The 27,473-nt window shown below is 45.5% G+C and overlaps 1 protein-coding gene across 1 annotated transcript in view; it reads left to right on the top strand.

The window, feature by feature from the left end:
• DNAJC1 (DnaJ heat shock protein family (Hsp40) member C1) overlaps window positions 1-15,977 on the top strand; it is a 191,012-nt gene extending 175,035 nt beyond the window's left edge. Inside the window, exons 10-12 of the mRNA XM_043480154.1 lie at window positions 12,146-12,194; window positions 13,478-13,905; window positions 15,770-15,977. Coding sequence (XP_043336089.1) covers window positions 12,146-12,194; window positions 13,478-13,905; window positions 15,770-15,838 — 546 coding nt within the window. The 3' untranslated portion in view covers window positions 15,839-15,977. The remainder of the gene's footprint in view (window positions 1-12,145; window positions 12,195-13,477; window positions 13,906-15,769) is intronic.
• Window positions 15,978-27,473: the final 11,496 nt, after the last annotated feature.

Genomic DNA, 27,473 nt, shown 5'->3' with positions numbered 1-27,473 from the left:
TTGTAGGCTCATGTAAGTGTTCAGAGTATGTTTAAGGGGAGTGTTAGTCGCTCACTCGTGTCTGATTCTTTGGGACCCCATTGACTGTAGCCCACCAGGCTCCTCTGTCCACTGAGTTCTCCAGGCAAGAATACTGGAGTGGGTTGCCATGCCCCTTTTCCAGGGGATTTTTCTGACCCAGGGATCAAACCCGGGTCTCCTACATTGCAGGCAGTTTCTTTACCATCTGGCCAAAAGCTTTGGTGTTCATGTTCAGTAGGTTAGGTATAGTAAAAACATTTTCAACGTATCCTTCACAGATCACTGTCTTGTTGTGGCAAAGGGGCTTGTGCAACTCAGTGAAGCTATGAGCCACGCTGTGTAGGGCCACCCAATACAGATGGGTCATAGCAGAGAGTTCTGACAAAACGTGATCCACTAAAGCCTTTCACTGTGTGGATCATAACAAATTGTGGAAAAAAGCTCTTAAGAGATGGGAATACCAGACCATCTTAACGTGTCTCCTGAGAAACCTGTATGGGGGTCAAGAAGCAACAGTTAGAACCCTGTATGGAACAACTGGTGGTTCAGGACTGAGAAAGGAGTACGACAGGGCTGTCTGCCATCACCCTGTCTGTTTAACCTGTATGCTGAGCACATCATCAGAAATGCTGGGCTGGAGTAGTTACAAGCTGGAATCAAGACAGGTGGGAGAAACATCAACAACCTCAGATATATGGATGATACCACTCTAATGGCAGAAAGTGAAGAGGAACTAAAGAGCCTCTTGATGAGGGTGAAACAGGAGAGTGAAAGAGTTGACTTAAAACTAATATTAAAAAAAAAAGATCATGGCATCCGGCCCCATACTTCATAGCAAATAGAAGGGGAAAAGGTGGAAGCAGTGAGAGATTTCCTCTTCTTGGGCTGTGGACGGTGACTGCAGCCATGAAATCAGAAGGTGATTGCTTCTTGGCAGGAACACAATGACAAACCCAGACAGTGTTGAAAAGCAGACATTACTCTGCAGACAAAGATCTGTATAGTCAAGGCTGTGGTTTTCCCAGTGGTCATGTACAGTTGTGAGAGCTGGACCATAAAGAAGGCAGAACACCAAAGAATGGATGCCTTCAAACTGTAGTGCTGGAGAAGGCTCCTGAAAGTCTGTTGGACAGCACAGAGATCAAACCAGTCAATCTTAAGGGAAATCAACCCTGAATACTTGTCAGAAGGACTGATGCTGAAGATGAAGCTCCAGTATTTTGGTCATCTGATGCGAACAGCCAACTCACTGGAAAAGTCCCTGATGCTGGGAAAGATTGAGGGCAGAAGGAGAAGAGGGTGTCAGAGGGAGATGGCTGGATGGCATCACTGATGCAGTGGACATGAAACTGGGCAAACTTTGGGAGATGGTGAGGGATGGGGAGGCCTAGTGTGCTGCAGTCCACGGGGTCGCAAAGAGTCAGACACTGGGTGACTGAACAACAACAGCCCCAGCATAAATCAAGAAGACCTATACTGTATTCAGAATTCTGTCAGTACAAGGAGTTAGCTAACCACGTATTCTCAAACCAGCGCATGGATAATAACTTCTTTGGGAGGAGTCTTTCTGGAGTTGTAACAAATACCAACTATTGACCTCAGAAACCATCCCTTCAAAGGAACCACAATTTGATTTGATTTCTTTGTGGAGTAATTTATGCCCTCATGCATTTTGTAGAAAACAGAGCTTCAGCCAGCAATTAATGGAGTTTAACAGCTGGTTGTGGTCAGGTAAAGAGAGGAAGAGAGTCCTACAAATACTACTAGACTAGCATCCCAAGATGACTGGGCATCATACCACACCTATCCGAGGTACAACATCAGAGCCTAATGCTGTAGGGGCAGAGGGCAATAGGCCTAAGATAATCTAGCCATCCACTAAAATAACATGCAAATAAAATAAATCTTAATTGGGGGAAGGGTGTGGTGAGGGGAAAATCACTAACCAGAATTGCTGCAATATATTACCTGAAAGTTCAGTTTTGAACAAAAATAATGAGTCTTGAAGACAGGAAAATATGACCCACGTATTAGAATAGAGGCAAGAGAAACTGCCCTGGAAGAGTAACCAGAGGGGACTTCCCTGACTGTCCAGGGGCTGAGACTCTCGAGCTCCCAAGGCAGGGGCCAGGGTCAATCCTTGGTCAGGGAACTATACGTCAGATCCTACATGCTGCAGTTAAAGAGTTCACATGTCACAACTAACAGACTAAAGATCTTGTATGCTGCAACTAAGACTTGGCACAGCCAAATAAATAAACACTTAAAAAAAAAGGGTGACCAAAGATATGATTTCACAGAAAAAGACCTCAAAATAACAATTTTAAATGTGTGAGATAGAAATTATTTTTAAAAATAATAAAAGAACCAATGGAGATTCAAGTATAATAATTACAATTCCAAAAATTCACTAGAGATACACTCCACAGTAGATTTATTTATTTATTTTTTTCCACAGTAGATTTAAACTGACAGGAAAGAATTAGCAAACTTGAAGATAGATCAATAGAGAAATTCAAGCTGAGGGACAGAGGGGAAAACAAAAGAACAGTGAACAGAGCCTCAGAGAAAACACCAACATATGCATAATGGGAGTCAGGAGAGAAAGGAGGGGAAAAAGTCCAAAGAGTGTGTGGGTGAAAACTTTCAAAGTTTACTGAAAAATGCTAACCTAAATACATCAGGAAACTCAGTAATTCTGAGTAGGATAAGTTCAAGAATGTCAACAAAAGATGCATCATAATAAAAATGCAAGGAGTCAAAATAAGGAGAAAATTTTGAAGGCAGCAAGGAAGAAATGACTTGTGACTTAGAAGGGAAACCCCTCCCCGTAAGATTAACAGCCTTCTTCTCAACATAAACCATGAAGGCCAGGATGCAGTGGAATAACATATTCAGAGTACTCAAGAAAAACTTGCCGACCAGCAAAACTATTTATCCAAAAAAAAAAAAAGCAAAAAAACTTTTCAATGTAAACAAAAACTGAAGTTCTTCAGTCTGAAAGCAAGTAACCCCAGGTGGTAATTTGAATCCACATGAAAAAGAGCACCAGGAAAGGTAATTAGGTAATTTTAAAAGACAGTATAAATATATGTTTTCTCCTTAACTGATTTAGAAAGCAGTTGTAAATAATAGCTACATGTTACTCTCAGGCCTATAACATATAGAAAGGTAATATTTGTGTAATATCTTTACCAACAACAGCACAAAGGATGTGAGGGGCAGCAAGGCTGTATGGGCTGAGTAAACCACTACAGAAGGTGAAGTAGTAATTTTAAAAGTGTTACTGGATTTCTAACATGAATAGATACAGTTTATATAATGGACATACTACAGTACAGGGTAAAGAGAACAAAGCTATATAGCAGTAATGTTTCTATATATCCCCTGAATTAAGGCAGTATAAATCTGAAGCTGACTGTCATAAGTTAAGATGTATATGGTAAACCCTAGAGCAACCTCTTAAAAAAAAAAAAAACTCAATAAAGTACAGTAAAAAAAAAAAAGCTACATTAGAAAACATTCACTTATGCAAAAGAAAGCAATAATAGAGGAACAAAAAAAGACATTAAAAGTTAAATTCAACTATATCAATAATAACATTAAGTGTAAATGGATTAAATAATCCAGTCAAAAGAGAGTTTTTCACAGAGGATTGAAAAAAAGTCATGATTCATCCCTGTGTAGTCTACAGGAGACACACTTTAGAGTCACAGAGAGAAATAAAATGAAGGAAAAAGGAAGGAAAAAATATCATGCAAATAGCAACCTTAATAAAGCTGGAGTGGCTATACTAATATTAAATATACTTCAAAACAAGAAATACTTGTACAGATAAAGAACATTTTATAATAATTAAAAGGCCAATCCAAGAAAATATACGTTACAAGCATGTGCATCTAATAGAGCACCAAAATACATTTAGCAAAAACTGAGAAATGAAAACAGAAACAGGTGATTCAACAATAATAGTTGGAAACTTCCGTGCCCCCTTCTTTCAGTAATGGAGAAAACAAACTAGACAGAAGATCAACAAGTAAGATTTGAATAAGATAAATCAGGTAGACCTAACAGACATCTGTATAACACTTTATCCAACAACAACAGAAAATACATTCTTCCAGTAAATGTGAAACATATTCCAAGACAGACAATGTGCTCGGTGATCAAATAACTTCAATAAGTTTAAAAGGACAGAAGTAATATAAAATATACTCTCTGATCCCAAAGGAATGAGATTGGAAATCAGTAGCAGGGAAAAAATAGGGAAAAGCAATAAATATGTCTAAATTAAGCCACAGACTACTAAACAACAAATTAATCAAAGACGAAATCCCAGGAATCCCCTGCAGTCCAGTGGCTAGGACCCTGAGCTTTCACTTCTGGGGTCCTGGGTTCAATCCCTGGTCAGGGAGGGTCCTGCAAGCCACGTGGCCCAGCCAAAAGTAAGAGAAGAAATCACAAGGGGAATCAAAATTCCCAAAGATAAATGAAAGTGAAGACACAGTACACCTGGTTTTAAGGAATGCAGCTAATGAAGTTCACAGAAATGTATAAATGTCTTTACTAAGAAAGAAGAAAGATCTCAAACCAATAATTTAAACTACCACTTTTAAACACTGGGAAAACAACAATCTATACTTAAAGCAAGCAGAAGGAAAGAAAGAAGAAAAAAGAAAAAATAGACCAGAAATGAGTGAAATAGACTAGAGACTGGAAAAGTAGAGAAAAGTCAATGAATCCAAAGCTGATTCTTGGAAAATATTAATAAGATTGACAGTCATTTAACTAGATTGACCAAGAAAGAAAGAAAGGACTCAAATTAACAGAATCAAAATGGAAAGAGACAGCACTACTAAACTGATAGAAATAAAAAGGACTGTAGAGGAATACTGTGAAATGTAGGCCTAGAGACTGGATACCTATTTCTCTAATAGCTATCAATGAAATGGACAAATTCCTAGAAAGACATAAACTACTAGAACTGAATCAAAGAAGAAATAGAAAAGCAAAACAGACCTATAACAATTGAAGAGACTGAATCAATAATTAAAAAAAAAACAAAAAACTATTCACAAAGAAAAGCCCAGGCCCATATGGCTTCACTGCTGAATTCTACCAAACATTTAAAGAAGAATTAATACCAAAACTTCACAAATCTTCCCAAATATAAAAGAGGGGGAATACTTCCCAAAGGATTTTATAAGCCGCTATTACCCTAACAGCAAACCAAAGACATGAGCAGAAAACTACAGAGTAGTGTTTCATGTGAATATGGATATAAAAATTCTCAACAAAATATAGCACACTGGATCCAGAAACTTATAAAAGGTTCAATATCTGAAAATCAATTAATGTAAACTCATCATCAGTTCATAGATTTTTCCCTGTAGCTCAGATGGTAAAGAATCTGCCTGCAATGCAGGAGACCTGGGTTCGATCCCTGGGTCAAGAAGACCCTCTGGAGAAGGGACTGGCAATCCACTCCAGTATTCTTGCCTGGAGAATCCCATGGATAGAGGAGCCTGACAGGCTACAGTTCGTGGGGTCACAAAGAGTCGGACATGACTGAGCGACTAACAGACACATACGCATCATCAGTTCAGGTCAGTCACTCAGTCACGTCTGACTCTGCGACCCCAAGGACTGCAGCGCACCAGGCTTCCCTGTCCATCACCAACTCCTGAAGCTTGCTGAAGCTCATGTCCATCGAATCAGTGACGCCATCCAACCATCTCATCCTCTGTTGTCTCCTTCTCCTGCTGCCTTCAATCCTTCCCAGCATCAGGGTCTTTTCCAATGAGTCAGTTCTTTGCATCAGGTGGCCAAAGTATTGGAGTTTCAGCTTCAGCATCAGTCCTTCCAATGAATATTCAGGACTGATTTCTTTTAGGATTGACTGGTTTGATCTCCTTGCTGCCCAAGGGACTCTCAAGGGTCTTCTCCAACACCACAGTTCAAAAGCATCAGTTCTTTGATGCTCAGCTTTCTTTATGGTTCAACTCTCACATCCATACAGGACTACTGGAAAAACCATAGCTTTGACTATATGGGCCTTTGTCAGCAAAGCAATGTCTCTGCTTTTTAATATGCTGTCTAGGTTTGTCATAGCTTTTCTTCCAAGGTCTTTTAATTTCATGGTTGCAGTCACCATCTGCAGTGATTTTGGAGCCCAAGAAAATAAAGTCTCTCACTGTTTGCCATAAAGACTCCCTATTTGCCATGAAGTGATGGGACTGGATGTCATAATCATATTTCTTTGAACTCTGAGTTTTAATCCACCTTTTTCACTCTCCTCTTTTACTTTCATTAAGAGGCTCTTCAGTCCCTCTTCCCTTTCTTCCATAAGCATGGTGTCATCTTCATATCTGAGGTTATTGATATTTCTCCCAGCAATCTTGATTCCAGCTTGTGCTTCATCCAGCCCGGCATTTCACATAATGTACTCTGCATATACATTAAATAAGCTGGCTGACAATATACAGCCTTGTCACGTACTCCTTTCCCAATTTGGAACCAGTCCATTGTTCCCTGTCTGGTTCTAACTATTGCTTCTTGACCTGCATACAGATTTCTCAGGAGGCAGGTAAGGTGGTCTGGTATTCCCATCTCCTTATGAATTTTCCAGTTTGTTGTGATCCACACAGTCAAAGGCTAACTTATCATAAAATCATATCATCCCTGGTGGCTCAGATGGTAAAGAATCTGCCTGCAATTCAGGAGACCCCAATTCAATCCCTAGATTGGGAAAATACCCTGGAGAAGGAAATGGAAACCCACTCCAGTATTCTTGCCTGGAAAATTCCACAGACAGAAGAGCCTGGCAGGCTACAGTCCATAGGGTTGCAAAGAGTCAGATACAACTGAGCAACTAACACTTTCACTTTACTTTCATCATATTAATAAAATAAAAAATAAGATTATCTTAGAAGCATCTTACAAAATCCAACACTCTTGCACGATAAAACAACAAATTAGGAATAAGAGGGAAGTGCCTCAACCCAGTAAAGAATATCTACTAAAAACCTCAGTTAAAAGCATGCTTACTGGTGAAAGAGAGGATGTTCTCCTACTAAGATCAAGAATAAGGCAAGGATGTCTGCCCTTACCACTTCTATTCAACATTTATGAGGTTCTAGCCAGAACAGTTAGGTGAGATAAGTAAGACTAAAAAGGAAGAAGTAAACTGCCCTTGTTTGCTAATAACATGATTTTATACATATAAAATGCTAAGTAATTAACTAAAAAACCAATGGAACTAATAAAATTAATTCATCAAGATTGCAGGAAACATAAATGTACAAAAATACTTTATGAACAATCTGAAAATGAAATTAAGAAAATAATTTCATTCACAATAGCATCAAACAGAATAAAATACTTAGGAATAAATTTAACAAAAAGAAGTACACACTGCAAAAATTAGAAAACATTGTTGAAAGAAATTGAAGATCAAAACAAATAGAAAAATATCTCCTTTTCATGGATCAGAAAATTTAACATTGTTATTTAAGGCTGCTATTCCCCTAAATGTCAGAGCTAAAACTATAAAACTATTGTGTTGGCAAAAAAGTTCATTTGGCATTTTTCCCCATGACATCTTACAGAAGAAATCAAACGAACATTTTGGCCAACCCAATCCTAGAAGAAAATAGAAGGTTAAGTCTTGACCTTGGATTCAGCAAAAGTATTCTTAGATAGGACAACAGAAGTCCAAGCAGTGCATATCATCAAAATTAAAAACTTTTATGCTTCACAGGACACCACTAAGAACCTGAAAAGACAACCTACACAATGGAAGAAAATAGTTGCAAATCCTTTATTTGATAAAGGATATCCAGAATATAGAAAGAACCAACCCATACAACTCAGTAATAAAGAAAAATCTGGGGCTTCCCTGGTGGTCCAGTGGTTAAGACTCCCGAGTTCCCACTGCAGGGTGTGTGGGTTCAGTCCCTAGTTGGGGAACTAGGATACCACATGCCACACAGCACATTAAAAAAAAAAAAAAAAAAAAAAAAACCCTTACCCAAATAAAAAAGGATCTGAACAGACATTTCTCCAAAGAAAATATACAAGTAGCCAATAAACATGGGGAAAAAAAATGTTCAGTATCTCTCATCATTTGGGAGATGCAAATCAAAACCACAAGATACCACTTTACACCCACTAAGATGTGGAATAATACAAAAAAAATGGATTATGAGTTTTAGGAGGGATGTAGAGAAATCAGAAGCCTCTCATACTGCTGATGTGAATGTAAAATGGTGCAGCCATATTGGAAAACAGTAGGACGGTTCCTCAAAAAGTTAAACCTAGAGTTACCACATGACATAGCAATTCCACTCCTAGGTACATACTATCCACCCACAAAAAGAAAAAAGATAAATGAAAACATATGCCCACACAAAAATTTATACACAAATGTTTATAGCAGCATTATTTATAATAGCCAGAAGATGGAAATAAATGTTTATCAACTGATAAATGCATAAATAAAATGTGGTGTATCCACAATGGAATGCTATCCCCCAGTAAAAAGAAATGAGTATTTTTTTTTTGATGGTTAAAATTTATTTATTTTTAATTGGAGGATAATCGCTTTACAATACTGTGCTGTTTTCTGCCTTATATTAACATGAAATCAGCCATACCTATATGTATGTCCCCTTCCTCTTGAACCTACCTTCCACCTCCTACCCCATCCCACCCCTAAAAAGAAATGAAGTATTGATATATGCTACAACTTGGATGAACCTGGAAAACATGACCTAAAGTGAAAGAAGCCAGCCACAAAAATGCACATATTATATGATTCCATTCATATGGAAGTCCAGAATAGAGAAATCTATAGATCCTCTATTAAATCTATGGAATCCATAGATCTATAGAATCTCTACAGGGATTCATAGTTGCTTACTGCTTCATGAGGAGTGGGGTGGGATGAGGAGGATGGAGAATGACAGCTAATGGGAATGTGGGTTCTTTTTGAAGTGATAAAAATGTTCTAAAATTGGTCATGATGATGGCTGCAGATATCTGAATATACTAAAAACCACTGAATTATACACTTTACGTGGATGAATTGTATAGTCTGTGAATTATATCTCAGTTAAGCTGTAAAAAAAAAAAAAAGTCTTCATGTACTGTTCTAGAATAATCTCCAAAATATTTTGTTAAATAAGAAAATAAGATGCAAGAGTTTAAAAAAAAGTTATTCCGTATTCTATATGTAGGTTGTGTATCCTATAGTTACATGAATCTATAAATGTGTTAAAATATATAGAACTGTACAACAAAAGAAGAAAAGATAATTTTATTGTATGATGATGTAAAAACATAAAATCTTTAAAAAATACAGTAGAATTGAGAGGAGAGACATTGTCACCAGAGTTGGTAGTTCTGGTGGTGGACATTGAGAGAATCTTCAAGAAGGTTACACTTGCAAGTACCTTGAAGGATGGTTTGGCTCTGGACAGATATTTAAGGAGAGGTCTGATAAAGAAAAAATCATTTCAGACAAATGTTAACAATGGCTAAGAGTACAGGGTAGGGAATTTTTTTTTTTTTTTAATTGGAGCATAATTCCTTTACAGTGTTGTTAGCAGGGTGGGGAATTTGTGACCATCTGGGGAGCATTAAGATAGCTCAGTAGTGAAAAAAAAAAAAAATCCACCTGCCAACGCAGGAGACACACGTTCAGTTCCTTGGTTGAGAAGATCCCCTGGATCTTTCCACTGCGGGATCTTCCCACTCCAGATTTCTTGTCTGGGAAATCCTATGGACAGAGAAGAGCCTGGCGGGCTACTGTCCACAGGGTCACAAATAGTCAAACATGACTTAGCAACTAAACCACAAAAGGGAGCATTAATTGTTCAACAGGATGCATACAGGAAAGAAAAGAGATTGTGGATTTCCCTGTGTGTCAGGTTAAGAACTGAATACTTTGTTGTATGGTCACTGGTGAGCCATCAAAGGTACTTGATGAGAACTCTGCCTTAGGGATATTATTTCATAGAACTGCTAACAGGTAAGTTTAGACCAGTTAGAAAGCTGTTATATTAATTTAGTTAGAGAATAAGGAACTAATACAGGTGGTGGAGATCTGAGATGGGAACAGATGGAATCAATATCGTGAAGAATGTGGAGCTGGCTGGAGAGGAAAAAAAAAGTCCCCAAAATTGGCCCTTTGGTTTTGAGCCTATGTGACTGGGATGATAATACTGTTAGGAAAAGGAAGGAAAAGCAGAGAAGTTGATGAGTTTAGGTTGGGATTTGTTTAGTTTGAGGAGCTAAGAGATCTCTAAGTAAGAGACTTAAATGGCAGTTAGACAGGGAAGCCCGTGGTATGGTCAGCACCACACCCACAGATTAAACCAACCTTGCATGGAAAACATTTGGGGATAAAAATCTAGAAAGTTCAAAAAGGCAAAACATGAATTTGCATCACATTGGCAACTACTTACACAGCATTTAGACTGTATTAGGTACTGTAAGTGATCTAGAGATGATTCAAAATATACAAGAGGATATCGTAGGTTATATAAAATGTGAGAAGGATACATGGTAATACAATCAGAATTTTGAGTTGGGAAAGCTGGAAGTCAGGAAAGCTTACATTGGATAACCTCAAGTTTTTTCCCATAAAATAAGCAAGGTCATTCATAGAGTGGAAAGTAGGGGATAGAATTAAAGAGTGTTTCTAAGCAGCTTTAAATATTTTCTCTAATTCTGCCCTTTGTATGAATGAAAAACAAATGATCCACATCAATTATAAAAGGTAATATTTACTGAGCCTTTACCATCTGCTAGGTATCATGCTAAGAGCTTATTTCAAACTTAGAACATCCCTAACAGACAAAAGGTATTAGCAGTTTTATCCACACATTACAGAGGGTAATACATGAGATAGACAAAGGATTGGAAACAGCTCAAGGTTACCTAGCTAATCAGAGGTGGAACCAAGACCAAATACAAGATCTAACTATGAGCTGGTCACAGGATATTTTCTGAGGTTTTACTTTCAAATTTCTTTAAAGCAGTGAAATATTGGTTAAAGCAGTGAAATATTGGTTCAAGAATTTACATGGATTAAGGGAAATAGAATACAAAGTATGTATTCCATGTATACAATGGAATGTAACCACAATAAAGTTAATAAATGGAGAGAGGATGGCTTGTTTAATAAATGCACTAAGATAACTATCCACTGTAATTTTTTAATTTTGATCTCCTGTTTAAAGTACATATATAGCAGCAATCAGAGCAGTGGTTGTTTATGGTAGGGCTGAGATGGACTCAGGTAACAGCAATATTCTATAATTTGATTAGAATGTTAACTACATGTTTTGGTCAAAATTCATTGAAACGTACATTTAAAGTCTGTACATTCCACTCTATGTAAATTTTATAGCAGTTTTAAAAAGGGAAGTCTATCTATAGACCTCTAAGACATCATTAAATGAAAAAAAAAAAAAACCCAAACTATTGTGAAAAAAATTTAAAAAGCAAACTGTAAGGTGAGACATACAATATAATACCATTTATTTATAAGAAAGGGAATAATTCTTTCTGTGGATCACTTGTGTATATATGTAAATGTCTCATGGTTCTTGGGTCAAACTGCCCTACTCCACCAAGAGGTCCTTCCTCCAGGATCAATCTTAGTGCCCTCAGGGTGTCTTTCTGGGATGCAAAGAAAGACTTTTATATTATAACATCATTAGTTTTAAGAGTAAATCTCTCCACTGTTCATAATACTCATAATAGTCTCCAGTGAAGAAAGATATTCTTTCAGGAAACTGTACCTAAAAAACATTATGTGTTTATATAATGATTTTGAAAACTAGTACATCTTCAGAAGCAGCCTTGTATACGGGGGCTGAATGGGCTGAGTTCTTGTCCTGACTCTGCCACTTGATTAGACTGATGTTTGGAGCAACTCCTTTAATCTCTCTGGGCTTCAGTTTTCTTTTGGTTAGAAAGAATGGACTGAACTGATGACTGAGGATCCATCGAGGCCTAAGATTCAATAAACTCTGTTCCTTCCCATGGACCTTGTATGAAATAGGTCACCTCACCTACAATAAACATGTGGAAAGTCAGCTTTTCTCTTTTGAAACAGGTGACAACCAAAGCCAAGCAACTGAAGGATTCAGTTACCTGCTCCCCAGGTGAGTCAGCACCCACTCCATCCCAGTTATCTCAAGCCATGTCTTCAAAACAACCCCCCTTTCACAACTGCTTTAAAAAGGATGGTGTTTAATAGTTGTGCCCAATGGACTCTACTGGTCATCTCTCTAAAAAGGGTCCATTTACAAGCACCCACCAGCCAATCCAGCCCTGCACATACAGTGGTGCTAAGATGTACTTAAATAAGCTTGAGGAGCTGTAGAAACCTTGTTCTTCTTTAGTATGGGGGGAGGGGACACATGGGAAAGCCAGTCTATACCATTTTTTCCACGCTGACCACAGTTGCCACCGCACACACAGAGCATCCTTGAGAACAGATCAAGCAGCTTCCCCAAGAATCTGTGTTTTGCAGAATCCGTTTTCTCAAAGACTAAACGGAATTTTTAAGAACCCCATACGGTTTACTTGAAACCAGGAAGAAGTGCCTCTTCAACCTTCCAACTCTACTTAAATACAGGTCCCTGTACTTGATGTAACCAGCCAGCAACCAGCAAACCCTGAGATCTGGAAACGTCTCCCTGAGGAGGACAGGGCATGGATGCTAAGGGCTCAAGGGGGAGGGCATTCCCGATTGCTTTCCCACCAGGACAGCTGTTGGTCTGGCGGGAAGGCAGGGACTGCCAAAGAGCGTTCTGTGAAAGATGCCCCCCTCCAAGACGGTCTCCAGAAACATGCTCTTGAAAAGGCAGCGGGGAGTTGGGTGGGGCCTGGACAGACAGGTCTTTCTAGAGAGTCGGAGGGGTCAGGAGTATGTGAGGAGGGCAGGAAAGGCGGTGTTGAACATCTGGGGGGTCTCTGAGGTGACACCTGTGGAGGTGGTGGCACGGGAAGCAGGTTGGTGCAGGGGCGGGGCCCGGGCAGACAGCGAGCCCCGTGGAGGGTCTGACACATTCAGGCTGCTGACACGCGTGGAGTCAGCAGCAACCCTGGGTCCTGAAGAACATCCTTTCTCACCTAGAAAGTAGGCGGTTACTCCCTGCATTTCCTCTGATCACAGCCGACTCTGGAGGCCCCTGTTCCTCAGGGTGGTGGAAGGACCACGGCCCGGAATCAGACAGAAGCGAGTTCAGACCGCAGCTCTGCTGCTGCTGAGGCTGACGTGCCTCCCTGCACAACTAGGGTAGTGATGGCTCTCTTTCTAGAGTACTGCGAACATCAGTAAAACACACGCAGAATGCCCCACCACTGTCTGCTGCGGCGGCCACACCGCCGTGGCTCCTGTTCCCCGAACCCACCTTGTCTCTCCGTGTGTCCCTCCACACAGGGATGGTCAGGCTCTCGGAACTCAGATCCACAGCTCAGAACTCCAGGCCCACCAGGACCATCGCAGCCTTGCCGGACAGCATCATCACCCAGCGGGAAGGGGCCCAGTCCGCCACGGAGGAGGAGGAGGAGGCGGTGGCCGAGCTGGGGGCAGAGGCTGCGGAGGAGAGCCGGCCGCGGAGGCGGAGGCCGACCCGGCCCGCCGAGCCAGAGGAGCGGGTCCGGGGGAGGAGGCAGAAGGACTTCGACCTGTCAGAGCAGCACGAGTCCAGTGACGAGGAGCACCAGCAGAGAGAGCGCGCGCGAGCTGCAGAGGAGCCCTGGACTCAGAACCAACAGAAGCTTCTGGAACTAGCGTTACAGCAGTACCCGAGGGGATCCTCTGACCGCTGGGACAAGATAGCCAAGTGTGTCCCGTCCAAGAGCAAGGTGGGTGACGCCGGGAAGGCAGGCCTCTGGGGGCTCCAGACACAGGGAAGTGGCTTGTGGCCCCACCTGACCGTCCCACATCTCACGCCGCCTCCGATCCTCTTTCTACCCAACCCGTCCTTCCCCTGCCAGCTGCCTTCCAGTAGGCGTCCTCTGACTGTGAATCTGTGCACTCGACTGAGCATAAATGAGGTCAAGAGTCTAAGTGTCATCATTACACCGACCAGTTATTTTTTCTCATCGAAAACCCCATGCACAGAACATACAGTTCCCCACGACAATGCTACCAACCTTCTGGAGCCTTCGTTCTGCCAGTGGGGGCTGGGCCGGGGGAGGGACTGAGAGGTGGACCGCAGGACCAGGATCCAGCTTGTCCCTGCAGCGCTGTCTGCCCTGTTTGCAGCTCATTAAACACGTCGGCAGAGGGTTCCCAGACACCAGCTCAGAAGGGGCGGCGGCCCCTGTGGAGAAGCAGGCCCCACCCGACCCCCCCGCTTTGGCGCTGCCAGTGCGGAGCCTCCCACGTGATCTTCTCAACTCTGGCCCTGCCTGACACACGCGGTCTCCTGGGCTGCTTTCCTCATACCCATACCCTTTGTCTGAGACACCAGGAACACTGAGAAATCAAAAGACCCAATCTCTGCTGCCTTCTGTGCCCACCACTCAGTAGCCTGTGGGCACACTGATGTTCATTTACATTTTTTTTTTTTTTACATTCTTTTTTTAATTGATATTCAGTGTTGGAAAATCTAGCTCGTGGCCATGGATGTCCCCATGTGCATAGGTCTAGTTTATCTCCTTTGAAATGATGAAGTTCAGAATTCCCGAGGAGAAAAATAAACCATTAGCAGTTGATCTGTTTGAGAAACACAGCTCCTTCCTAGCCCCTCCAACTGATTTGCCAGAAGAAATGATTTTCCCTGAATTCCTCTAGCATTTGTGGGTACACAGGCATTTACAGGTGGGATGAATTGACAGTGGCTTAGAATGAAGGAGCTGCAACCATGGATTCCTCGGGGTGGGATGCTCAAACTCACTGCCTCGGGGGTTTGGAAACCTTCCTGTTTCAGGGAGGATGTCCTGCAAGGGTTCCCTTTAAGCCTGACATCAGAACCAGGGGAGGTTCAGCCACCCCTGCTGGCTCGCTGCCCCTGGGTGACTCCCTGCAAGTGGCCCGCAAGCCACTGGGGCCTGAGAGAGGAGCCGGGCCCCCGGCGCCGCCCGGGCAGGCCTGCTGCTCAGAGCCCAGAGCCCTCAGGTCCTCCAGCGGAGCGCTGGGCTGCTGAGCACCACATCCCACACTTGGCTCTGCCAGGGCAGAACAGTTAGGAAAAGGCTGATATTTTAGGCAGGTGGTCCTTGGGGATGCAGAAGAAGCACTTGTTAGGTGTTTCTCTCGGAACACTACTAAAGCCAAAATCCCAGGAAGAAAGTGAACACTCATTCTTTGTCCCGGGCAGCTGATAAAGTCATCTGCAGCAGACCACAAACCAGTGGCCTAGTTTCCCACATGACCTTAAGTTAGTGAAGGGTTACGGTGCCTCCGGGGTGTTTCTGAACAGAAACAGAGATGGTTGTGGAAAGTGATACACAAGGGAGCAGCGAGGCCGCTCCATGCTTCATCAGGGTCCTCACCCCAAGGAGCGGCAGCAAGAGGCAGCGGGGTCTTAAACTGCTAATTCTGCAGTCTGAGGGGCTGGAAGACCCGCCGGTGCTGGGGCGTGCCCGAGGAGAGCAGGGCATGCTCCCCAGGAGGTCCAGGCCGACAGGACAGCCCTTGGTCAGCAGTGGGCATGGCGGGCTAACCCCACAAGGGGCACGCTGATTGTAACTGTCACCACACCACCTCTTTTTCTTTCTCCAGGAAGACTGTATCGCTAGATACAAGCTGCTGGTTGAACTGATTCAAAAGAAAAAACAAGCTAGAAGCTGAATCCTCTGGAAGATGTTTACCTCCATTTTCCAAAAGGATTATTTTAAAACTCTTATGCAGAAATTTGCATTTTGTACCTCAGTATTTCTATACGTCATGTGCCTTAGTGAAAAAAAAAAAATTAAAAATTTAAAATAAATGTTGTTATATTGTTTAAACATATTGTGTTAACAGAAAAAACAGATTTGGGTATTTTATAGATTATTTTCTCTCTCATCACTGCAAAGCTTAATTTCCTGGGGACAAACAGAATAGTGCTTTTCTAACAGTCAGGCAAATGTATGAAGGAACATGAGTGAACTAATGTATAAGAATTAAAACATCATGTTTTTTTGACCAAAGATCACACCACTTGATGAGTAGCAGGATGCTGGTATTTTGGGCAGAAAAAAACCTGGTTGGTGTACTGAGCTAGCTAGTAGTAGTGTGGGGTTATCTTAACTCTATGTATTAATATGTAGATTAATATATGTAATTATATAATATATGGATACATTATATGTATCTTAAAAAAAAAAGTCTAAATGCACACATAAGTAATAAACTGTGGTTTGCTGAAAGACATCCCCAACTATGAATTTCCAGAGAACACATAGGCAAGGTTTTTAGGATCTGATGACTTTGGGTCCCACTTTTCAATATCCAAGTTAAAAGTCACTATTTTGTGCTGTTAATTTTGAATGAACCGTCACCATCAGCTGTGCACTCCTTTTTAAATGTATCATTTGCTCAGGACTTGGAAATAGTTTGCTAAAGTACAAACTGCCTAAACTTGAAAACCATTAAGATCACCAGGACACATTTCAGGAAGGTGATCTGATAAAATATCCATACAGACATCGTTTTTCTCTAAGGATTAAAATGAGGCTCCCAGAGCAGGCTCGGGTGGCACTGGCTCTGTAACCTTCTAGCCTGAGCAGGACACTCGTGGCCCCAGGTCAGGCAGGTCAGCCTGCCTCTGGTGCTGTGAGGGACTGGACCCCTCGAGACGTCAAGAAGAGCAGTGGAGAAACAGCTCCAGGTCGTCGTTCCCACGAACTGAGTCCTCAGGCAACAGCCCTTGAGTCTCATCTGGGGGCGGGGGGTGGGGGGAGGGTGTGCCTTGCCTGCAGGTCAGGAGCCTGTCACGGTGGCACCAGGACTTCCTCCTGGAGCCAGTGGGGCTGTGAGGTGGTGACTGTGCATTCACTGAGGGACAAGCCCTGCTCCCTGTTCTCAGTGAAAGAAGTTGATTCACAGAGGGAATCATGAAGGGACGGTTCTAGTGGCTTGCCAGGCCCTGGGTCCATTCTGTCTCTGGTCCAGCATCAGCCTGTCTTTCACACAGTTTGCCTGTCCAGCTGTGACATGCTGTATCAAGATCACCCTTTTCACTTACGGTGCTTTGAACTGGGTCTCTGTTAACATGCATCCCCAAATCCCATTACAAGATTTCTGGGCTTCTAGTGTTGGGAGAGCCCCACACGGGTCCAGTGATGCCTTAAGAGGTACAGTTTAAGATAAAAGGTCCTAATTTGCCTACCAACATCATCATCTGCACACTCATTAAGGAGGTGTCTCCAGCATGGTTTGTCCTGATGACTGCCCCTGCCACCAGCCCCTCAAAAACCAGAAAGGGGCCCCTTCTGCAAGGCCGCCCCATTCAGGGGACACAGAGCGGCTGGTTTTGTTGAGGTAGGACCGGTGGGGAGGGTTCACGAGCATAGCAGGACACAGGAGACCCATGGGTGCTTCCAAAGGAGGTTCCTGACAGGTGATGTGGGGACCAGGCCTGGCCCCCCTGCCCTTCCTGACTCCCAAGGAAGCCCTCCCCAAACCCACCCCTCAAAGCCCCAGCTTATGACCTCTGTATACTCCTCCAAGGCCGAGCTGTGTGACATCAGTGCCTTGTTTTACCTCTTTGTCTCAATTCCTTGTCTGGAAAAATAGAGACTAATGGTGGCTGCAACACAGGTTGTTATGATGACAGTCTGGCTTGCTGAAAACAATAAATGTTCCTTTTCTATCTGACCATCCAGACTTCCTGTTGCCATCATTTTCAGTGGCTGTTGACACGCATGACAGGCTGACAGGCCACCAGCCTGTCACATGCTCACTTGGCCCCTCACACGTGGGAATCTTGGGCCCTGTGTGGATTCTTGGGGGTCCGGGAACCCTACCACATGGTATGCACAACCTTTTCCTTTTGGACGTGTGGTCCACATCTTTCACTAGGTGCCCCCAAAGGGTTTCTCACCCAGAAAAGTTAACTCTAGCCTCTGCTGGTGTGTTTAGTCTAATATAGCCATGGAGGGCCCATGTGGTACCAGAAGAACCCCCAGACTTGTCCTCTGACAAAAGAGGTCCAGGACTTTACCTGGGCACTCCACCCCACTCAGACCCTGGGAGGGGGGCCGGCGGCAGGTGTCTGCTCTGTGCAGTGCTTGCAAAGCACTGGCCTGGCCCTGGCACACCCCCAGCTGCACCCCCAGCCCCACAGGCTTCAGGGTCGAGCCCCCATCCGCCCGGAAGCCTGAGCCTTTTCTCCTAGGGTGATTTTCATTTACTTTCTCCACCGGGGCAAGGGCTTATGGTTCTGTTCTTTCCACCAATGAGAGCACCGGTTTTCAAGTCCCGTCTCTCACGTTCTCCGGTGTGTGCTCACGAAGCCCCTGCTGTTGGAGCAGGTTCCCACCAGAGCCAGCGCTGCTCTGAGGCCAGGTGCTGTCAGCCGTCACAGGGACCGGCAGGGCTGGCTGCTTTCCTGGCTGTGCCTGATGACGCTTCCTCACTGAGACTCCAGGCGGATGACCGGTTTTTCTGTGACACTTGCTGTGGGAACCACCTAGAAGTCTCACGCTCTTGTCTCCTTGAGTGCCTGGCAAACGTCCCAGCCCCACAAGACGAGCTCGGTCTCGACTGGAATACTGCTGCCCATAGGCCAAGTCTTCCCCTGAGTTCCCTTCTCACTTTCAGAAAAATCATAAGCAGCGTTCCTGGTCAATGTTCTGGACGCATTAAAAATGCCTCTTGCCTCTTGGTATGTGCCAGCCCCACCCCCACACCAAGTCCACCCACCCCTTTGAAAGTGGAGAAGGAACCCCTGTAAAATAGGAACCACTTCAGCCCCACTTACACCTATAGCGGAGCTGCAGTTGTTTTGCCTCAGCAGTTAATTTTCCTAAATCTTAAAGGGCACAGTTTTAATTGTGACATTCTATACTCTCGGGGTAACTGCGTGTCCCAAGCGGCCAGGGACGGTACCAGTTTGAACTGGTCCTCCCTGGACCCAGTTCAGAGCGCACCTCCATGGTCACCTGTCTGTGAGGTCGAGAGTTCCCGCCTCACCTGCACCCCATGAGCACGCGGCTTCTGCATTTGTTTTGCACGGTTTGGGCTGAGAAAGCTGGAGGACAGAGGGCAAGTGAGCCCTGGCGCCCCCTGGGACACGGCCCGCCTGCGCGGGAACCATCCGGATGGGGTCTCCTGCCGCCAGGGGGGCCCCCTTGCTCCAGCGCACCCTCTCATCCCCTTCACCTCCCCGCCGCCCTCACCGGCCCCTTCGGCGGCTTGCCGCGGGCCCCTCCTCCCGGCCGGCCGCCTGTGCCTCCACCTGTAGCTCGGATCACAGCGCGGCCTGGAAGCCACCCCACTGTCTTGGCAGGAGTCCCAGCCTCCTGTTTGAGTAAACTGCTTGGCCTTCAGCCTTCGACTTTATTCACCAGGGAGCTAAATTAACACGCTGTAAAACTGAGCGGCTGCGATTATTTTCCTCTGGTCTAGGAAAAAAAAGAATGGCTTCGTGTAGAACAGAAAAAGAGAAACCACTTTAGCAATCAGATCCCCAGGGGGAAGCTACCAGTGTTTCAAAGAGCCGTGTCCAAAGGGCACCGCGGCCGGTCCCCGGGCCGGAAGTGGGGTGAGCAGGCAGCTCCTCCCCCTCACTGGGTGCCCGGCCACTCTGACATCCCCGGCCCAGCCTTGGCAGGGACCCCCGAGTCCAGCTCCTCACCTCAAGACCCCCCCCCACACCACCACCCCTTCCCCCCGCCCCCATGTCCTCCCACTGCAGAAATGAAGAGACACCAAATTCTTCTGCAGGGAAAGTTGACTGCTCATCTCTTGCGGTCGCCACCTGTCAGAAGCCAGAAGCTCAGTGTCCCCTGGATTACTTCAGGAGTTTCACTCAAGGAAGCCCATCTTTGATGAGTACAGTTTAAAAAGAAATCCTACTTTTACAGATGAAATGGACAAAGATATGAGAGGGTTATCTTTTTAAATGAAGTATAGCTAATTTACAGTGTTGTGTTCCTTGCTGGTGGTACAGCAAACTGATTCAGTTTTATATATATATATAAACCTTTTCATATTCTTTTCCATTATGGTTTATTGCAGGCTAGTGAATATAGTTCTCTGTGCTACACAGTAGGATCTTGTTTATTTTACATAGTCATTTGAATCTCAAATTCCTAATTTACCCCTCCCCATGCCCTTCCCTTTTGGTAACCAGAAGCTTATTTTCCATGTCTGAGGGAGTCATCTTTTTTATTTTGCCTGTCCTAAATTACAAAGGAAAATGAACAATCTCCATCATGTTTTCTGCTACTCAAAAAGAAACGTTTTTTAGAATTTAAGATAAAATATCAAATTGTTTATCCCAAATTATCTTGGTTCCAATCTGTCTTACAAAGGAAGATGTTCCTGCAGTGACAGATAGATGCCTCTAGACACCTGACCCCAGGGGGTCTCCTGTTTTAAGAGGCTTGGCATAGGAAACCCTGATGGAATCCTCCTCTTTGGCTAAACTGAGATCTATCCTATTATGCTAATACTGGAGTCGAAGCACTGGATGTGGACTCTTGCCTGAGGCTGTCTTTCCATACAGGAGAGAGAAGGGTTCTGGCCTGGGGTGGCACAGGATCTCATTGTGCCAATGAACCCAAACATGCTTTAATCCTGGGACCAGTCAGCTCCAAACCACCCCCCACCCCTCCCCACTCAGCACCAGTGCCTGGCAGCAGAGAAATCCGCTGTCTGCAGTGGGCTGAGCAGCAAGGGTTGGGGAGAGAGGGCTGATAGGGCCGCTTCCTCCAGGAGCAGAGCCTGGGGTGAGGAGGGGCCGCCCAGCACCTCCTTCCTGGTCTCGGCTTGGACACTGACAACTAACCAGAACCAGAGGTGCAGAGGTGGAGGACCGTTCTGAGGGAGGAGTTAAACATGGGTCGTAAATCAGAAGAGAGAACTTCCAAGAACTTGAGAAGCACAAAGCTGAGAGCACTGCAGGTGGGAGGGACAGTGTTTACGAGGCCATGGGCCTGCCCACTGCGACAGAGGGCTGTGGAGCTGCTCTAGGCCCCCAATAAAACCCAAGACTGAGCACTGAGGCCTGCAATTAAAGTGTCAAAGGTTCACACTGCGGTGAACAAGGCCACCTGATCCGCAGCTGGAAGAGGCCAGTTCTTGGAACAGCAGCAAGGCCCATGACGGGGACCAGCCCTTCACCAGCCTGGGCAGCTGCACGGCTTCCCCCTGGGCCAGGGAAGGAGGAGAACTGGGGGGGAAGGGGCAGAGGGCCCAGAGAGGGCGGGAGGGGAGAGCAGCCGGAAGGTGCATCAGGTTGTCCCTGGAGCTCCTGGAGCACCGAGGGCCAAGCCCCACTCCACCTTTACAGGCGGCCACACCCCACCAAGAGTTTGCAAAGACACTGTGCACCTCAGTTTTTCACAGACTGATACATACACACACACACACACGGGTGGCCATACCTGACCAAAAGTTTGCAAAGACACTGTGCACCTTAGTTTTTCACAGACCAATACACACACACCCCTTAGTTTTTCACAGACCAATACACACACGGGCAGCCACACCCAACCAAGAGTTTGCAAAGACACTGTGCACCTTAGTAAATTTTTCACAGACCAACACACACACACACACACACACGTTCAGCTGTGGAAACAACTGTCTGTACTTGCTTCAGGAGAACTAGCAAGATCACTGCGGCAGAGCAGTGGCGGTGCCAAAAACATAAAATCTCCTAATTAATCCGTCTGCTTGTTCAGTGAGCCAAGTGAGAAACAGCAGATGCATCAATCACAATTTGAGGGAAACCAAATTAACTCCATCAGCAAAAAAGTGAATGTCTTGCTTTAAACTTCAGAAGGACCAGCACAGCCGGAATGTATTCACAGCCAACAGCCGCGAGGTGCCTTCTTGTGTCTCGGGCCTCTGGCTGCCTGGCCGTGTGACCCGTCCCTGGCCCCTGCCCCTCACGCCACCCAAACTTCTTCCGGTCACATCACCACACACCTTTGCTAACCACTGGATCCAGGAGGCGTTTTCACCAGGGGGCTGATTTCAAGTTGGATCTTCAGTCCTGATGACCAGAAGTGTCACCTTTCAATTTTCTGCAGCTTCAAGTTTTTACAGAACGAAGTGGGTGTAAATTCAAGAAAACAGGGAGCCTTCCAGGCTCCTCCTCAGATCCTGTACAGGGGCCTCATCTCCCACCCGCCTTTTGGATCTCGCAGTCCCCAAAGGCCTGCCTCCAGCACTCCCTCCTCGCGGCTCTCACCCACACCGTCTGCACTGGTCCGATGGGGACCAGCCTTCCTGTGCCCTGAGTCCCCGAACACTGTCCTCTCTGCCCCTCTGGGTCCCCTCCCTGGAAATCAGAGGTTAGAAGTCCTCCAACAGAACCGAGAAGCAAGACAAGGCATCTTCAGTCTGGAACTGGCGATGGAGTCTGTTCATTCCTTGACCCTAAAAGCCTCTGCTTGGTAGAAACACCCTGCTGTTTCTTGCCCACTCTATTCAGGGGTCACCCCCCAAGGGACCCAAACATGCCTTTCTTCCCCACCTTCCACCTGATTTCACTGGAATGTTCAAAACAGTTTCCCATCCCATGGAGACAGGCCTGGGACCCTTTACTGCAATGTTTCCACCTGGACACACCTCTCCTCCAGCAACAAAATATAAAGAAACTGTATGGGACTAAAAATGAGTGTGTGCATGCACAGTTAGGACAAATTCTGGACCCCAAGATACAAAGAGACCAAAAAACCCAACTGCCACTTTTGAAGAACCAGGAACAAAAACAGGGTGCCTGCAGCAAAAGAAGAGTATTATGCATGCCCCCTGCACATACCACCATTTAAGGGGTTGGCAAACCACGTAAATCACCCCTCCAGCCTGACCCCTGGACATACCCCTACTCTCACCCCATGTAAGAAACAAGCTCACGCCGCCTCAGTGAGCGAGCAAGGGAACCTGTTGTTTGTCCCTCCCCCACCCCCCAGAGGGGCCCCAGTAAAGCCTTGCCTGTATTTCCTGTCCGGCCTTTGATCAATTTCTAATGATTAAGGAGGCCAAGAACCCTGGTCGGTAACATCATGACAGCTTTTTGGTGCCATCGAGCTGGTAAGGAGAGAGGGACAAGTTCCAAGGCCCTGTGCTCAGGGGTCTCTGGGTGGGGGGAGGCCCAGTCCTCGCCGGCGCCCACTGGGGAAGGGCGAGTGGGAGATGTCCCAGCTGCTGCCTGGGAATTAATGCAGAGCCAAGTCTTGCAATTGTTTGAAAAGCGGTCATGATAACTTGTCACTTAAAAAATGTAATAACCCCAACAACTAACAGTGTTACTTACCAGCACCCGGAGGTGGATGCGGAACACTGGCAGTTTTGTCTCTTCCCCAGTTCTGTGTCCGTGCAGGGCGCCAGGCCCAAAGCAGCCAGGAGTCTGGGGCCAGAGAGGGGCCACAGCCGCGAGGCTGTCCTGGTACCACAGAGGCACTGCCTCCAAGCACAAACTTGCCAAGCCTGAACTGTGACCAAAGACAGCTCACAGATCACAGAAGTCCTTATTGAACTTACAGGATTGTCAGCATTCACTTATCAGTAAGAAAGAGACATTTCCGTTGATGCCAATAATAAGGTGAGGGATGGGACTGTAAGTGGAGTAACAGTTAGCATGAATTCCTAACAAGGTAAAGTTACTTGAAAAATCTAATGGCTTCCCAAAGTTTGCAAAAGTTCACAACTATTTCATTTGGAAAAGCCTACTTTAATGTATAGCAAAACTTGGCATCATCAATGTATATTTCATTTTCACTGAGTAAATTTAAGGTTAATGGTATTTGTCTCATTGAAGAGTTTTCACATTTGAAACACAAGTCCATCCCCTACTTTTAAAAGCAGAGTTCCATTTAGTTGTAAGGCACTTCTGCTTACAATGCCAAGGGCTCTGCACTCTGTCTTGGGGAGCATCCTGAGTCAGTGGTTATCTCGTCTTCTGAGTGGCTGAAGGAGAGCTTAAGAAAACAGCATGAAGACTTGTTTTCTGAGCATTCATGCCCAATGTCTGCTCTTGACCCCATGAGCGAGCACACCTGCACAGAAGTCTCAACGGTAACCAGCCCACGAAGCCCCGTGTCCACACAGAGGGTTCCCAAGGGTCAATGGTGGGCAATAAGCAGCAGATGCTCAGAAACTTCTCGGAATGAAACTCAGCAACAGGGAAGCGGGACAGCAGCCCAGGTGCATGCCATTGGCCGGGGCGAAGCTAGGCTACCCAGAACCTCAGGTGAGTTAGAAAAGCGACTAAAACATGGAGAATCACACCAAGACAAACAAACAGCCAAGACAAGTGACTACACGTATATATAAGTATATAAATGAAATATATAGATATATTTCATTTCTTATACAAGAAATGAAAAGGTGCGTGGCCAGTAATGTTTTGTTTGGAGTCAATGGACTCAGAGTGAAAACCGAGGAGGCTGCCAATGAGCTCCTGTCTTCCAGTCTTGGGAGAGACAAGACTTTCCAGAATCTGATAATTATTTTCCAGTTGTGTACCAGAAACCTAAAATGTGCTCCTTAATCAAGTGAAAAGCCTAAACCAGTTTTCCTTGTTCATTCAACACTTAAGGACCAGGACCCAGTTACACAGACCAGCATACTGCGGTTCGGTAAGTCTGGAATAAAGGCTGACCATCCGCAAGGACCACAGGTGATTCTGATGCTGAGAGCCCGCAACCATGGGTTTCTCTTTAACTTAAATGCCTCTGGTTAAAGCTAACTATGTAAAAAAAAAAGATCTCACTCTTTACCAAGTACGAATACAGCTTTACTGATGTGACTTCTCTTCCTGTCTTCTCCACTGTGGTCATTCCCTCCTCTCTGCACCGGCGGTTTCCGGGGGCGCTCTGTCTCACCTAACCAGCAGGCCGCAGGGTGGTTTGCCCTCCACGCTGCGCGGAGTCTACTCCCGAGTTTCAACCACCCCAAGACGCCACCGCACCGACACCAAAGCACGAAGCACCCAGAGGCTCCTGGAACCAACTGACACGAGGAACCAAGGGCGTCAGGAGCTCCATCTTCTCCAAACAAGACGGACGTCACCAAGCAGGTGACACAGGGCCTCTGACCTCACTGTCCTCACAAGACGACGCCCCTAAAAAACCCTAGACCTGGCGGGAAGGGGGTGAGGCTGAATCTCCGTCCACACCACTGGCCTTAATTAGTAAGACTAATGAAGTGCGGCCCCTGCCTCGGGGCCAGCACAGCACCACCCAGGAGGCCCCCTGAGCCTCCGAGGGTCCCCAGGTGGACATCCAGCCCCCACCCCGGCACCATGGGCTGCTTCACAGGAACCCCCTACTCCCGCTCCACCTCCTCAGAAGCAGGGGAATCTGAGGGCCTCGACGCCTTGTCGGCTGTGGTGGAGACGGCACGGGGGCTAATAACCAGCCTTGGCCAACTGAACTCCTACCTGCAGAGTGAGTCCAGGCAGCAGTCGCTCCCGGCGGCTCTGCTCGCCGGCGGCGACAATCTCACCAGTGAAGCCCTCACCAGTGAAGCCGGCATGGAGCCGGACGCCAGCCCTGGAGCGCGCTTTGCGCCGCTCAGGCCAGAGCTCACTCAGAGCCCCGCCCACCAGAGAGGATGCCGGGAAGCCGGCGGACCCTCATTCACGCCCCGCCCGCTGCTGAGAGAGGCTCCCCGGCCCACCTGCCCAGAGATGGGCCTGCCCAGAGAGCGTGAAGAGAACGCAGGGAAGCTGGCAGAGCCCGGCAACCCTGGAACCTAGTTGGGCAAGCCAAGCTCTGCTGAACACATCCAGTGGCCCTGTTCAGCCAGGGAACCTGCGACACTGGTGGGCTTAAGTCAAGAACGCAAGAGCCTTACCGTCTTGGAACTAGTTCTCCCCCTCTGCCTGGGCAGGGGAAGCAATTTGTAACCCACTGCTAAATACAAGCGCTCACCCAGAGAGTCTAACAGGAGCACATCCCGGATGTGGGCAGCCCATCCCAGAGCCATGCTTACAGTGGCACTCCGTGCACGGCCTCTGCTTCTCTGTCTTACCAGGGAGTTCAGTGCCGTCTGGCCTAATTAGGGGGCCTTTCAAACAACGGTGCCTGCCAGGGAGGGAAGCTAACTCGGAGTTCTGCTTACTACTGTGTATAGAACCCAGTCTCAATAGCCAGATAAGCCTGACCAGAGGTCCTAGGCAACAGCAAAGCCCATACTACAGCCTTGCTAGGGCAGGGAAACAAGCCAGAATTCCTATCCAAGACCTCTCAGCATCAACACCACCCCTGCCCTCCCACCTTTCAGGGCTCTGGGCAGGGGGGCCTTGCCCCAAAAACAGACCCTAATATATCAGGCCCCACCTGCCCACAAGCATTACCAGGAGACACACCCAGAAACCTCAACAGAGCTGACTGGTGAAAAGCTGTCTCTCCCAAAACAAACCTGTAAAATCTGGAAGAGAAGCCCATTTACTCACAAAAATTCACATAAACATGACATCACCAAAGTAAACTAGTAACTTACACTAAAGTAATGGAGATCTATGAACTGTCAAAGAATTCAGAATAATCCTCTTCAGTGAGCTACAAGAACACAAAACTATAAACAAAATTAGGAAAACAATTTGTGAACAAAATGAGAAGTTCAACAAAGAAATAGAAACCATTAAAAACAAAAATCCTAGAGCTGAAAAATATGACTGAAGGATTCAACAGCTTTAAAAAGACGAAGATGCAGGAGAAAGAATCATCCTGACCTAGAAGACAGGACATTTGAAATTACCCAGTCAGAGGAACACAAGGGAAAAAGTGAAAAACTGAAGAAAGCCTTATGGGACACAACCAAAGAACCCACATCTGCATTATGGAAATTTCAGAAGAAAGTGAAGGGGACAGGAAGCATATTCAAAGCAATAATGCTAAAACCTCCCAAACCTAGGGAGAGGTATGAACAGATCCATGAGGTCCTAAAGACCCCAAACAGGTTGAACATAAACAGGGCTACACTGAGACACATTATAAATATCAAAAGTCAAAGACAAATAATTTTGGAAGAGAGAAGTTACATACAAGGGAAACCCCATTAAGACTATCAGCAGATTTCCCAAAAGAAACTTCAGGCCAGGAAAGATGGGAGATACATTCCAAATACTGAAAGTAAAAAACTGTCAACCACGAAGTCTGTATCAGGCCAAAGTGTCCTCCAGAAATGAAGGAAGGATAAAGATTTTCCTGAACAAGCAGAAGTTGAGGGAGTCCATCACCAGGAGACATGCTTTACAAGAAAAGCTAAAGGGAGTTGAGTAGAAGTAAAAGGATGCTAACTAACATCATAAAAATAAAGG

The sequence above is a fragment of the Cervus canadensis genome, chromosome 10, assembly GCF_019320065.1.
Source record: "Cervus canadensis isolate Bull #8, Minnesota chromosome 10, ASM1932006v1, whole genome shotgun sequence".
In the NCBI taxonomy this organism is placed as follows: Eukaryota; Metazoa; Chordata; class Mammalia; order Artiodactyla; family Cervidae; genus Cervus; species Cervus canadensis.
Note: the sequence above shows the minus strand (reverse complement) of the source record. Positions and strands in the feature narration are given on the sequence as shown.